Source organism: Apodemus sylvaticus, chromosome 5, assembly GCF_947179515.1.
Source record: "Apodemus sylvaticus chromosome 5, mApoSyl1.1, whole genome shotgun sequence".
NCBI lineage: Eukaryota > Metazoa > Chordata > Mammalia > Rodentia > Muridae > Apodemus > Apodemus sylvaticus.
In genome coordinates this window covers 85,894,818-85,909,352 of record NC_067476.1, presented here as the reverse complement: position 1 = coordinate 85,909,352, position 14,535 = coordinate 85,894,818, and the positions used below count along the sequence as shown (strand labels likewise).

The 14,535-nt window shown below is 42.9% G+C and overlaps 1 protein-coding gene across 2 annotated transcripts in view; it reads right to left on the bottom strand.

Annotated features, from left to right (window-relative positions):
• Window positions 1-9,539, bottom strand: part of Fbxo3 (F-box protein 3) — a 31,771-nt gene extending 22,232 nt beyond the window's left edge. Inside the window, exons 1-3 of one of the 2 annotated variants that reach the window (XM_052183112.1) lie at window positions 9,388-9,539; window positions 6,903-6,992; window positions 4,171-4,334 (exon numbers count right to left, since the gene is read on the bottom strand). In XM_052183112.1, the coding sequence (XP_052039072.1) occupies window positions 4,171-4,334; window positions 6,903-6,992; window positions 9,388-9,491 (358 nt within the window). In that variant the 5' untranslated portion in view covers window positions 9,492-9,539. The remainder of the gene's footprint in view (window positions 1-4,170; window positions 4,335-6,902; window positions 6,993-9,387) is intronic. The other variant, XM_052183113.1, reaches the window with a different exon arrangement.
• Window positions 9,540-14,535: the final 4,996 nt, after the last annotated feature.

The following is a 14,535-nucleotide window of genomic DNA, read 5'->3' as shown; positions in this document are numbered from 1 at the left end:
CTACTCCAGGTCTGGAGGATCTACTGGCCTCTTTTGGCCTCTGCAGATGCTGTACACATATGGATATCTATACATGCAAGTAAGACACTGCATACACATAAAAATAAATCTTTTCTTATAAAGTTGTTATTACTAATAGTCAGAACTGAAAATAACCCACATATTCATCAACACCAAATGACATAAACTCATCTACTCATACATTGTATCTACAACAAAAACCACTAAGCTGCACAATCAAAATAAAGTAATTTATATAAAGTCGAGAGAAAACTGCTGGATAGAGGGGCTGTCAGGACAGTGTTGTCTCATGAAAGAGGAAGGGGAACGAGGGACCTCTGGGGACAGACAGGGCTCCACTACGGCTTCTGGAGAATGTTTCCATGAACGCACTGACTTTTTGTGATAATTCACTGAGTTGTACGTTGTGGTCTGTAAATATATCTACATAGTATTAATATCACTAGTGATGGCCAACATCTCAACTAAACAGAATCTTCCTAAAAATCTACCATTCTAATCATGAAGATAATATCAGACAAAACCAATCTGAGATATTTTCTACAAAATACCCCATGAGTACTTCTCAAAAGTGTCCAAGTCATAAAAGACAAGGAAAGCCTCAGAGTGCTACTGCTGGTTAAGAAGAAATTACAGCTATATGTGATGTGATACTTTAAACTGGATCCTGGAAGAACACTATGGACATTAATGCAAGTCTGATGAAATCTAAATCAAATGTGAAAGAAACAAAATATTAATGAATTTTTAGTTTTGATAAATGTCCTCTAGTGTGATATACTAGGGAATCTGAGAAGTATACAGAACTCTCTAAATCTAAATTACTCTTAAATTTATATATATATATATATATATATATATATATATGATATAAATATAATATGAATTATATTATATAGCCAGAATGGGGATTTGAATTCAGATCCCTAGCGACCTTTAATGCCAGGCACTGTGCTGAGTAACTACAATCGCAGAATGCGGAGACAGAGGCATCACATCCCTAGAGGTGATTGACCAGTCCAGCTAATTAAATCAATGAGCTCCAGGTTTAGTGATAGACCCTGTCTCAAGAAATGGGGTGTTAAGCTGAGCGGTGGTGGCAATGCCTTTAATCTTAGCGCTCAGGAGGCAGAGACAGGTGGACATTTTTTGAGTTCAAGGCCAGCCTAATCTATGGAGCAAGTTCTAGAACAGCCAGAGCTTTACACAGAGGAACCCTGTCTCAAAAATCAAAACAAAAGGGTAGGAAAAAACTTAGGAAGACATAAGGCATATCAACCTCTGGTCTTCACATGCACACAAGTGGGCACACACACAAACATGTACGTATATGTATACTACATACACATATAAAAGAAAATGTAAAAAAAAATAAGAGTTTGATAGAAAAGAAAACAAGCTGGATAGAAGCCAGAAGTAGTCAGATAAGAGGCTAACATTTATATGTTATGCACTACATGTTAGACTGTTTAATACATAAGATTAAGAAGTAAAAACACCCATAGTTAACAGAAAGAGAGATATATGGGAATATATTTACATATATATTGGAGCGCTCTCTCTCTGCGTGCGTGTGTGTGTGTGTGTGTGTGTGTGTGTGTGTGTAAGATATTGCATCTATTGGACCTTGTTCTCCAAAACAATGAGCTAATGCCACCCAGCAGAGAGAACTGGAGAAGGAGGGAAATGTCACGTGTGTATTTATTTATAAAGTGTCTTATTGCTTTCAATAAATACTCACCTACTCTCTTCCCCCCTCACCTACTCAGAGAGGAAGCTGTGACAATTTATCAGGAGCCTAGAGAGAAGTTTATCTCTGTTGTTTACTAGTTATTGGTCCTCAAACAGGCCACCTAAACTCTCTTCATATCTTTTCTTTGATATGAAGTGAAGGTACTAATAATTAATCGGAGTTTGGTAAATAGCAGCTGAAAGGCTGAATCCTTTTCATTGGAACCCAGCCATTCCCTTTTGTTTCTGTGTTGTCTAAGACTGTTTCCCAGAAACAACAGACTAATGGCAGGGTTAAACACAGGTCTCTGTCACAGAAACCATAGGTCGGTCCAACCAACTCTAAAATATTTACTGTTTGTTCCTTTAAAGGATTACTAAACTCCCAGCTCAATTCTAAGTCAATATACAAGGAAAATATGATTTGAAAATACACAGTTAACAACCTCAGGGTGCTCCATAACCCTCACCCCAAGTCTGCAGCCTCTCTGCTGCTACTTTCCCCCTTTTAACCTGACACCTCTACAACCTTAAAACTCAATGAGGATGGTGGCTCCTGAGGTCAGCGACCATGTTCCCAACTTAGTGTGGAACTCAGAGCCTAGTATTCCCAGCACTGTTAACCTTATTCCAAAACTCCTGACAAGCCCTGAGAACTGGCATCTAGGAGTAGAGCAGAAGTGGCCAAGGAATCTGACAGCTAGATGCAGAACAGACACGGGAGCTAGGAATAGCAAAGGACAGAAGAAAAAGGAGCTCTGAGTCTGTTGGAAAGAACACCCATCTGCACCCTCACACTCCACATGCCCTAATATGGAGCTTAAAGAGACCCGTGACCGTCTAAACAAAATGGGCTCCCTGCACAACTGAAGTAAAGATTATACTTCCAAGTGAGACCTCTAGTCAAGTCTTCACTTTACCTTTTACTTTTTGATAGTAAATTTGGTCTTTTATGCCCGAAGTTAGTACTACCCCTACAAAAAGACAGTAATTATCTTCCTTGCAGGACTTTTAGTAACAGTTGTTATACACTATTGCCTATTTTACTTATCACCACTGCAGACTTATGTCAGACGATGCCTGTCCTCTTTTAGCAGCTGCCCCCACGCTAGGTAAACGTTAGTTCTCACCTCCTAGAGGGTCAGCTGTTGTAATATTAATGGCGAATTCTCAGGGCTGCACTCTATTCCATCTACTAAAAACCATTTATTCTGCCTTCTAATAAACACATGGTTGTTTGTCTGAAAGCAACATTTTCATGAGACATTGCAGTGGGACTCTCAAGGGAAAGGGAACCTATTTAAGAAAGGCAGGTTCAAATGAGAGTCGGAAAGAACAGATTCCAACTCTAGCTTCACAAAACCAGAGCATGGGCATGGCTCCACCTAGTGAGTAAGTCTGGAAAACTTCAAGTGGGAAGCAGATGAGTAGTACAGGTATTAACCGCACAGAAATAAATACCTTGTTAATATTCTAGCCATAATTAGACAATATACGAGAGCGTGGATCCTGGGATCAGATCAGCCTCCATTCAAACCTTAGTTTTGCTACTTTGCAAATACCAAACAAAAAGGTTTTCTCACTCTATGTTATTCTTCCATGCTTAAAGACCCAGGTGCTTTCCTAACATTTGATAGACACAAACAGGAAAAGGTACTGATACAGGTTTTCAATTAAAAAAATAATCTTGGGCTAGAGAAATGGCTCAGTGGATAAAGCAGTTGTCACATAAGCACGAGGACTAGAGTTTGGATCCCCAGAAACCACATAAAAGCTGAGCATGGGAAGCAACCTACCTGCAACCCAGCATTGGGAGGTAGAGACAGAACACCTGGGGGAACCGGTCAGCTGGAGTAGCTCAATCAGCGAGCTCAGGAAGAAACCTGAACTCGGTAAAGAAAGCGGAGGACAATCCAGAAAGACATGTGATGTCCTCTGACTTCCCCACATGGATGTGAGCACATCCATGTGAACGTGTATACACACATGCATACCACAAAAACATACACATAGCAATAATCATAATGACAATAATCAGTTTTAGGACTGGGGCATAGTTCCATTGTTGAATACTTGCTTAAAATGCATGAGGCCCTGGGCTCAATCCTCATCATTGCAAAAAATAAAAATAAATCATAATGGTTATTCTCAAACAATCTTAGCATCTTTTTTTAATATAAAATAAATATAATGATAAAGTAGTTCAGCTTTTTATTCTAATAACCATATGGGTTCCCAGACCAATCAAACAAGGGCAAGATCTTTAACAATATCAGCATTATACTTCCTTGGCTAATAAAGTATGGATGGTGACCTGGAAGAGGTTGGATCAGTCAGGTACACAGTGGATCTGAAATTGCTTAAACTGACGGACTCCTTGACTGACTAACGTGGATGGGGACCCTGTGTTCCCAGTACCTTTCAGAGATAAAACCATCCGAGGACACCTGGGCTCCAAGTACTTCTTGAGGTCATCCCAGGCCTTTTTAATAGCAGCATAATGGTCAATGTATCTTCCAACATCTGAGTAAGTATCTATGAAGAGAGATTTCCAGCACTGATTCTTCCGGGCTTTCTCTTCCCTAGATTTAAAAAACAAGATTAAAAGAATCTTTTGAAATGATATTAACATCTCTTTTCTCTTTTCCTTTTTTTGGAGATAGGGTCATATGTAGTACAGGCTGCTCTTCAACTAGCAATGTAGGTAAGGATAACCTTGAACCTCTGATCCTCATGCCTCTAGCATCAAATGGTAGAATTAAAATTGTGTACCACAAACCTGGCTTAGCAATATTTTTGATATTAACCAACACACTCTATCGGAGTTTGTGGTAAACTATGACTTTTTATTTTCTTAACTTATTTTTTGGCCACAAAGAGAACTAGATAGCAAGAAATGATGCATCAAAAAACCCCGAATAGTTATTATTGTCATGGTAGGGTTATTGGTCACTTATTTTCTCACTTTTTGCCTAATTTTTTTCATGTTTCCCAGTTCTTAACAAAATATATGAATATATCAGTATATCAGTACAAATTTCAACTTACTCCTAAAAAATGTATCAGTTGAAAACAAACCTTTTGAAACAGAGTATTTAGCTCTGACTGGCATGAACTATGATCCCCTCCCTCCCTTTACCTCCCAAGCGCTGAGGTTACAGGCCTGTGCGACTAAACCTGGCTTCAATTATAAATATACAAAAGGCACATGTCGCTGTCCCATTTTTGAGAATATTTAGAACGGCATAATATTACTCTAGCACATCTACACTGGATCAGCCAGAGAAGAATAAACCAAAACAAATACATGATTTAACATCTTTCATTGCTTTAATTATATAAACATTTCTTGAGTGTTCACTTGGCCACTGAGGACATTAAAAAATGTACACTTTTTTCCCCTTCAAAAAGTAGTGTAATCATGAGCCTTTAAAGAATGAAATGTAAACTTCACAGAGGATAAGCAACCACAAAGGGGACTTCAAAGTACTGTCAGGTGGGCTTAGACTTTTTCCTACAGAAAATGCAGAGCCACTGAAGGGAAGCGGAGAGGGGAGAGTTGAGAATGGGGGTGGGAAGAGGGTGCAAACGAGGAACATTACAGAAGACACAGGAAAGCTCTGAAGCAGTCCTCATGAGGGACAATAAACTGAAGCAAGCTGTGGTGAGCAGGTGAAAGGAATGTAGAGGTTAGCCAGCCAGCCGGGAGGCGTGACCATGTGACGCCCCCGGGAAAGCCTGAGCACCCAGGAGCACCCCAGCTCCGGCTGGGGTTCAGGGATGGAGCCACCATGAAGACTAGGAATGCAGAGTCAAAGGTTGAGATACAAAGGGAAGAAAAATACTTTCAGAGCAATATTGCTTCTTTTGAAATAGTGTATAGAACTCAGGTCAGCTCAAACTCAGGACCTTCTACCACAGTCCTCCAAGTGTAGACGAGGTGTGCCACTACACTGGATACCAGGTGTACATTTTATTTGTTTGTTTTTGGGGAGGGGCTTAAGGAGGAAATAAAGCATCTTTTATTAGCCTATAGTATTAATATAAATACATGCAGTATTATCAACAAGGCTGAGGTGTAAGTAACTGTAGCATGCTCACCTAGCAGGAGTGAGGTCCTGAGTGCCATCCCCAGCACTGTAAAAACTGAGCTTGTGATTTTTATAAAAGTTATTTATGGAAACTTTCTATATTTCTATATCCTTATACCTCTGGTCCTTGATTAATACAATACTTTCAGCTTTAAAAAATATTCCCCAACTTTAGTGCCCCTGACTTCCCATAATTAAAGAAACACATTAGGTATTCCCACCTTTCCTTCCACATCTCCTAAACCTTACTATCTATGTTTTTATTCTGGTGATATGGTAATTTTGACAGGATTCAGTAACAGAAGCTAGAGTTAGAAAGGAAAACCAGTACATACTAGCATGACAGTAGTCAAGGTCAGGATTCAAAACCATATATTCTGCATTAGAAGCTGAGAAGGGGAAAAAGGCAAGGGGTCCAGAGCTCACTGGAAACAGGTAACTAGAGGGGGAAGCATTAGTGCAAAGGCTAGACTTGACTAACATTTACTGTCTGTTTTATAACATGTTATAAAGATCTAAAAGCTCCAAATACAGCGAATAATACACACTTAAGGAGATGGAAATGCAAATTAGCCTTCTTATCATATACTGTGTATGTTCACTGAATTATACTTTATTCCATAAACATGAGTAATTAAAAATTACTCTAGTGTAGCAGTTCTCAATCTGTGGATCATGACCATCTGAGGGCTGGACAACCCTTTCACGGGGTCACCTAAGACCATCCTGCATAGCAGATATTTTTACCTTACAATTCATAACGGTAGCAAAATTATAGTTATGCAGTAACAATAAAAATAACTTTATGGTTGGGGGGGTCACAACATCAGGAGCTGTACTAAAGGGTCGGTGCATGAGGAAAGTGGAGGACTGCTGCTCTAGTGCCAAGTGTGGTAGCTCACACTGTAATCCCAGCACAGGAAAGGCTGAAGCAGAAGGACTACCACAAGGTCAGGGCCAGCCTGGGCTAGAGAATGAGTCCCTATCTCCAACAATGAAAAGTTTACTCTAAAAGAACCACACTGTGTCCCAAAGGAAGGATGTTCACAGAATACTTACTCTGACATCAGCCAGTATTTCTTGCAATGTCTTCTCCACAGTGGATCATGAGTTGATAGCTGGCTAAGTCTTCGACTAACATAGCAACAACTGGCAGTAACCAGATTCAGTTAGTATAAAGGGGGGGAAACAAAAATCAAAGATTAAAACAGTAAGTGTTAAATTTTAATTCCCTTTATTGTTCCTGTTTCTACTTACTACCCATAAAGCTGCAATGCAGTAGCTTTTTAAATCTACCTAATGTGTAAGTTAGTATGATTACCCTGTGAGTAATAAGGAGAAAGCAACATACTATTCTCAGAGTCAAATTAAACTCCCAAAGACTGATACAGCTCAACAGAACACAGTTAAGAAAATATGCACCAAAACCGTGGAGCTTGGCAACAGGTAGTATACTTGGCAAAGTTGTCCAAAGATGGACAAGACACTGCAGTGTGCTAGGTGAGTGTGTAGACAAGATTAGGATTCAACTCCACTCACTTCCACAAATGTTTACAGAGGGTAAAATTCTGATTACTGCCTAAAGCTCTGAACTAAAAGTCTGTTCTTACAAGAGGCTACATGATCTCACCAGCCACACTTCATGCAGCCTGCCTGTTAGTCATTTCTACCTTTAGCAAAACCAGCTTTCTAGTTTTTCTAGTTGAACAGGCCACACTATTGTTAAGAGACCCATCAGCCTCTCAGTACTGTTCCTTAACCAGGGCAAGTGCGCTCTGCCACACTTCATGTCTTCCACTGGGAGTTGGTCATCCTGTCTTCCACATTCCTTACCAGTGCAATACACAGTTCCTTCCAATACTTGCCCCCCCCCTTGTAATCACACACTTGTTTGACTTCCATCTTGTCTATAGTAGTCAAGCTACATTACAAAAAAAAAAAAAAAAGGCCATCTCTCTCTAATTCACTATTGCAATCCTACATTTAATTGGCACATGGCGGACATTTAACAAAAACCAAAACAAACAAACCTGAGCAGTTGAATACAAAACTAGTCTTAACACTCTAGAAGTTCACACTCCGTAACTACAAACTCTGTAGTTGAAGAAAACAATGGGAGGGTAAGGTTGCTAAATTGAAGAGAGCGAAGTATTCCAGACAGGGAGCAGAGCACACACGACCAGGTGCCAGTGTGTGGTATGCCGTCTGACCGACTGTGCAGATATGATAGTGGAGGAGAAGGCCTGAAAGGCCTTAGATAATAAGCTAGCGGATAAGGGACTTAAATACTACAAAAGTTCAGGGTCCAGTGTGCAAACAGGGCTATTTAAGAAGAATGACAGCTAGATTGGTCTTTAGAAGATAACTCTAGCAGCAAGCAATCAAAGAAAGGCTGTCTAAATAAGAAGCAATAAAATATTTCAGATGAAGTACATTTGAGCTGGTCAGCCTTTCCTACAGAAAAACTTTCTCTGTGTTAATACAGGCTGAGTAGGGGGAAGTGTGTTTTCTGGAAAGACAAATGTCTTAGGGGCTGAGTGGAGACCACAACAAAAAACTCAGGAAATACCTCTGCCACCACTTAGCTAGCCCAACAGCTACCTGTAACTCCAAGAAGTCTGTACCTCTTAAAGGTCCCTAAAAACAGAGGACACAATCATCAAATGCCCAGGATCCAGTAATCAATCCAAAAACAAAAAATGTGTCTTCCCAATAGGAGAGGGGCATTTTGCAGCCTCTACAAATATACACAGAAGCACAAGAAACCCAGGCCATGCTTCAAGAATGTAAACAATCCTGACACACGGGGTGAGGGTGACAAGAAAGGGGCTCACCCCACCACCAGTGGAGAGACATTTGTCCCTCCACTCTAAAACAGTCCTGATTTCTGAAAGAATTCTCGAATGCCCAATGTTTATTTTTGGAGTAAATGTTGGTCATCTGGGAAACCCTGAGGTATTAACTGCAGTCACCTGTGAGGCCTCACCGGAAGTTGGTGACAAAACACAAAATCCAACCACCCACCATAAAAAGGAAAACTGACAGCTGAAAAAAGTCGCAGACATAAGACAAAGTGCATGCTGCCGCGATCACAGTGGCATCAGAGTCATAAGATCGCAGGCCTTCTCGCGCACGTTCTACCTGCCCACGAGGGCTCTGATCATCCTGGACCCCACGCCGGACAGGGATGCGCGTGGGCCGAGACAGTGGCCTTTCCACAGCGCTAGACCAGGCCCCAAAGGGCCAGCGAGGGTCCGCGGGGTGCAGCACCAGGGAGCCCCCTCTCTCTTCCGCAACCCGGCCTAGCCGAGGCTTGCGAGGAGAGGGCGCTAAGTTCCCGGGGACCTAGGCCTGGGCAGGAGTAGGACCTGGATGCCCAGACGTTCCTCCGAGTCTCCTTCTACCCCCCCGGGTGCGCTGCAGGGATAACGGCCGCCCTGCAGTCACCCTGCTGCGGCGGGAGCCCACGTCCAGCCAGCGACCCCGGGCCTCTTTCCCTGCCTCCTTCCACATCCCACCCCTGCCCAGAGCACCGCCCCATTACTTGATGAGGTCCCTGTAGTCCACGAAGGATAAGATGAGCAACAGAGGGTCGGTGGGCAGCGACTCCAGGGTCAGCAGCCCCGTCTCGGCCTCCACGGCAGCCATCTTGCCCGGCCCGCTGCAGCCTGGCACCACCCCGGCCCCGCCCCCGCCGCCCGAACCGCTCCGCGGCCGCTAGCACAGGTTAGTTATGTAACTGTCACCCGGCCCCGCCCCCGGGATGCCCCGCCCACCCCGCGGTCTGCCCTGCGGGGGCGCTGCTGTCCTGCGCTGCTGTCCGGTCTTCAGTTGATCTCAGTTGCCTTCAAATCCCATCTCCTAAGCTTAGTCAGACCCCTGCCAGTCTGTTTTCGAGTCTTCGATCTCTTCTTCCACACATTTTATATCTAATATCCGCAAACCCTCTTCCTTAATCTCACACTAACCCTACCTGGTCATTGGGTCCCAAATCCATTACTTCATTTCTAGTCCACGGTTTCTATTGTCAGCCTCGGACTCCCGCCGCCACTCTCACCGCACCCCCCCCCCCCCACACCTGTACTCTGAATTGCTCTGAGCCTCGTCCACTTAGGAAGGAATGATGGGGAAAGAGACACAGGGGAAGGCACTCCAGCTTTGAAATGATAAAGAGGTTATAATTCTTCCATGGCCCACAAAGCAAAACCATCCTTTAAAAAAATAAATAAATAAAATTTTTTAAAAAACGAAAATGATCTCTGGGTAAATTCCTTGTCTAAGATACCTAAAAATGTTAATTGCCTAAACCCTTACACTAGGTTTCTAAACCTACCCATCCTGGAGAAAGTTTCTTCCAACTACTTAGTGTAAGAAATAATCAGATGTGAATTATTTTCCATTAAGTACTATAAAACTTGTGTTTAAGACAAGGAATTTGATTCTTTTTAACCTTCTGAGCACACCCTCTTGATAAGCAAAAATTTGTCTTGTCCAGATACAATAGTTGGAGTGGTGGTCTCTTTCTTTTCGACCTCAAATTTACTTCTAACATCAGGACAGAGGAGGATCTGATAAAGCCTCCCTCCCTGCCCCCCATGAGTTTCTCTCCACTATTTAACTTGGTTGGCATGGCAAATTTTAAGCCTACAAGTAAAAAGTAAGGAAATTGAATTCCTCACATTTTACTTTATAAATTCGAATCTAGTGCCACAAGCTTGAGGGCTGAAGTGAATGAGGGCCCCGTAGGGCAGGAAGGCGCAATTCTCCAGCTTTGTAAAGGAATGCTATAAGGGTGAGTATGGGACAGGTGAGACAGATGGTGAACAAGGAGGAAATTTTTTTTTCTGTTGGTTCCACAGGGGCTGTGTGGTGAGAGAGGCTTGGGAAATCCATAAGACTTCACAGGCCAGTCACTGAACTGTTCCGATAAGTCCCTCGGGCATTAATTCACAATTCCTGTTTTACCACAGACATGCCTGGGTAGGACTGACCAGAACACAGTACTTGCTCTGATCTTTAGAATGTGGACGGGCCACTCCATAACATTTGATTGGGGAAGAGACAAGCCCGAGAGAGTGCTCTAGGCTGTGTCAAATGACAGTTAAAGCCAACTAGAACTCTGAACAAAATACTAAAATTTTAAATGAACACAAGACCACATAGTTCCTTACTGAAGCTTGAGGCCAAAAGAAGGAAAATGTACCTCCAAATACATGCCTTTATTTATTTTTAAGTGATTAATTTCCCCTCCCTTGGAGGTGGGGCAGGAACTAAGGGTGGGCAAGCTCTAAGAAGGTCCTTCTAAAATGATAGCCTATAGGTGTCCTCGCTCCAGATAGAACACCGTTTTTTTTAGGAGCCATGAACACTTTCTGGTATTTATTATATCTTGCTTTTTCCAACCTAGGGGCCCTTCTTGGTGAAAGAAAAAAGCTGGCAGCTAGAGTTAGCTTGGAGAGAGTATGGGGTAGGGCAGTGCTATCAGGTGCACTGTACTCTGTTTCTACTCCCCAGCCGCCAATTTGTATTTCCACCAAACAGTACCAGAGCTGCGTACCACTGGGCCATGAACTGAAGGTTGTGTACCAGCTGCAACCTCAGTGCTCAGTGCTGAGAGATTTGGACACCCTCCTGATTGTGCACTTGGGAGACCAGGAAACAAAGAGAAGGAAGGATCACATTTAGGACTCTGTCTTAGTTAGGGTTTTACTGCTGTGAACAGACACCATGACCAAGGCAACTCTTACAAGGACATCATTTAACTGGAGCTGGTTTACAGGTTCCAAGGTTCAATCCATTATCATCAAGGTGGGAACATGATAGCATCCAGGCAGGCATGGAGCAGGAGGAGCTAAGAATTCTACATCTTCATATGAAGGCTGCTAGTGGAAGACTCCCTTGTAGGCAGTTAGGATAGGGTCTTAAAGTCCACACACCTACTCCAAGAAGGCCACACCTCTAAATAGTGCCACTACATTGGCTAAGCATAATCAAATCATGACATTTCACTCCCTGGCCCCCATAGGCTTGTTCAAACACATGACTCTATGGGGGCCATACCTAAACATAGCTTAATACAAAATACATTTAGTTCAACTTCCAAAGTCCCCATAGTCTACAGTAGTCTCAACAATGTTAAAAGTTCAAAGTCATCCAGTCAATTAACTGTAATCACCAAAGCAAGGCAGGAAACCAACTAAGCAAACTAAACTCTGCATCGCCATGTTTGATGTCAAAGCAATCTTCAGATCTCCAACTCCTTTTTCATCTTTTTTGACTGCAACAAACTTCTCTCTCCAGGCATCTCAAATATCTAAGGCTCCTCCAAAGGGCTGGCATCACTTCTCTAACTCTACCCTCTGTAGCACTCTAAGCTCAAGTTGATCCACTCCATTGCTGCTGCTGTTCTTGGAGATCATCCCATGGTACTGGCATCTCTTACACGCTGGGGTCTTCTACTGCAAGTAGGCTTCACCAAGAGCCTCTCATAGGCTTTGCACGACCGCTTCAGTCCTGGTCCATCAACTACAACTGAGATTGCACCTTTACCAATGGCCTTCCATAGCCTCTCACAGTGCTGAGCTTCAGCTGTTCTTCATTATGCCTTCATTCCTTCAAAACCAGTACCACCTGAGAGACTCTTACTCAGCTGCAGCATGAGGTACAACCTTGACTATCTCTGGAACACAGCTTCTTTGTGCTCTCAGAAAACACTTCCCAGAAGATTTCACCTAAGTGATGCTGTTCTCTTCTTGATCACCACTAATTTCTTAGCTCCAGCTAACCAGCATTCATTGTCGCAAGTAGTCTCCTTCTCCTCTTGAATATAAAGCCAGAGACACATGGCCGGAGCTGCTGCGTTCTGCTGATTGCAGGAGCTGGAACATCAGCCCCCTTGTTCTATTACATCATCAGTAGCTTCCTTTTCTTTTCCAACTCCTTTACTGCCTAAGCTTGACTGTCCTAGATCTTGCTCCATAGACTGACTTTGAACTCAGATCTCTATCTGCATGCCTGTCTCCTAAACACTGGAATTAAAGGTGTGGTCCACCTAGCCTGGGTTTAAGTTTTTCTTCACCTAGAACTTGCTCTGTTCTAGGCTGGCCTTGAACTCAGAAATCTGCTGGTCTTTGCCTCCTGGAATTAAAGGCTAGTACTAGCATGCCTGGACCTAAATTTAGATGGGTGGGATCTTGCCCCAAAGTCACCACTCCCTTTATTATCCATGGACACAAGATTCAGCTCCATTTCCCTTCCTGGCACCCCTTTAATCCTTTAGTAACTATATATTGTACATTTTTCCTTTCTCAGCTTGCTATGCTTGTTTAAAATACTCTTCATGATACTTAACCAGAGAACAAAGTCTATGATGGGCGTTTCTGAGATTTCCTTTGCCAATGTAATTAATCAGAGTCTCTTCACCTTAGCCTCAGGCAGATTCTTCAGCCAAGGAAGCAGCCATGTTCTTCGCCAAATTACAATAAAAATACTCTCTAGGTCACATTCAGAAATTCTTTTCCACTGAAGCCTCTTAGGTCAGGTCTACACAGTTCAAATCATACTCAGCAACAAAGTCTTCCATATTCATACTAGGATAGCCCATTAAGCACAATTTAAAGCACTCCACTGCTGTCCAGAGTCCCCAAATCCACATTCCTCCAAACAAAGGCATGGTCAGGCATATCACAGCAATACCCTGGTACCAACTTCTGCTCAGTTAGGGTTTTACTGCTGTAAACAGGCACCATGACCAAGGCAACTCTTACAAGGACATCATTTAACTGGAGCTGGTTTACAGGTTCCAAGGTTCAATCCATTATCATCAAGGTGGGAACATGATAGCATCCAGGCAGGCATGGAGCAGGAGGAGCTAAGAATTCTACATCTTCATATGAAGGCTGCTAGTGGAAGACTCCCTTGTAGGCAGTTAGGATAGGATTTTAAAGTCCAAACCTACAGTGACACACCTACTCCAAGAAGGCCACACCTCTAAATAGTACCACTCCATTGGCTAAGCATATTCAAACCATGACAGACTCCACCAGAACAACCTGGGCTGATAGGCTGCCTGGTGAATAGGATAGCAGAGGTCCTCCTCAGCAGAGCCCAGCAAAATCCCAGAGTGTATTTATGCTTTACGGCAGAAAGCAGGGAGAAGGAGAAAAGTACAAGGGTGAATGAAGATTGAGGACCTGACACTGATATTCAAAAAGTGGCCAGCTGGAAGGGTCATGCAAACTGTGGCCCAGAATTAGTTGCTGCTGTGGAACACAGACATCCATGGCTTATGAGAAGCATGGAAGGGACATGGAAGGAGCATAGGCAGAGTCGTGGCAGCTACTCAAACAGTCCCGGAAGTTGGTTGTCTTGTCCTCCCTTTGGCAGAGACTTAAGTATTTCTGAATTCATTGAACCAATGGGCTGTTTTGGTTTTTTTGTCTGCAGCAAGCCTCTTGTTTTCTTAGAACCCAAGGACATAACCTTCTTGGCCAGGCGCCTGGCTTGGGTGATTAGTAGTCTTGCCAGCTGGATACATTTTAAGTGTTCCCTATTAACTTTTTCCAATATCATGGATCAGGAATTACATCCATGAAAGACTTGTAATCCCTAAGCCTGCCAACTTTGTATTACTGACATGGTGTCTCCTACTAGATAGAGTGGGGTTGGAGGGGAATGTAGTATTTCCATGAAA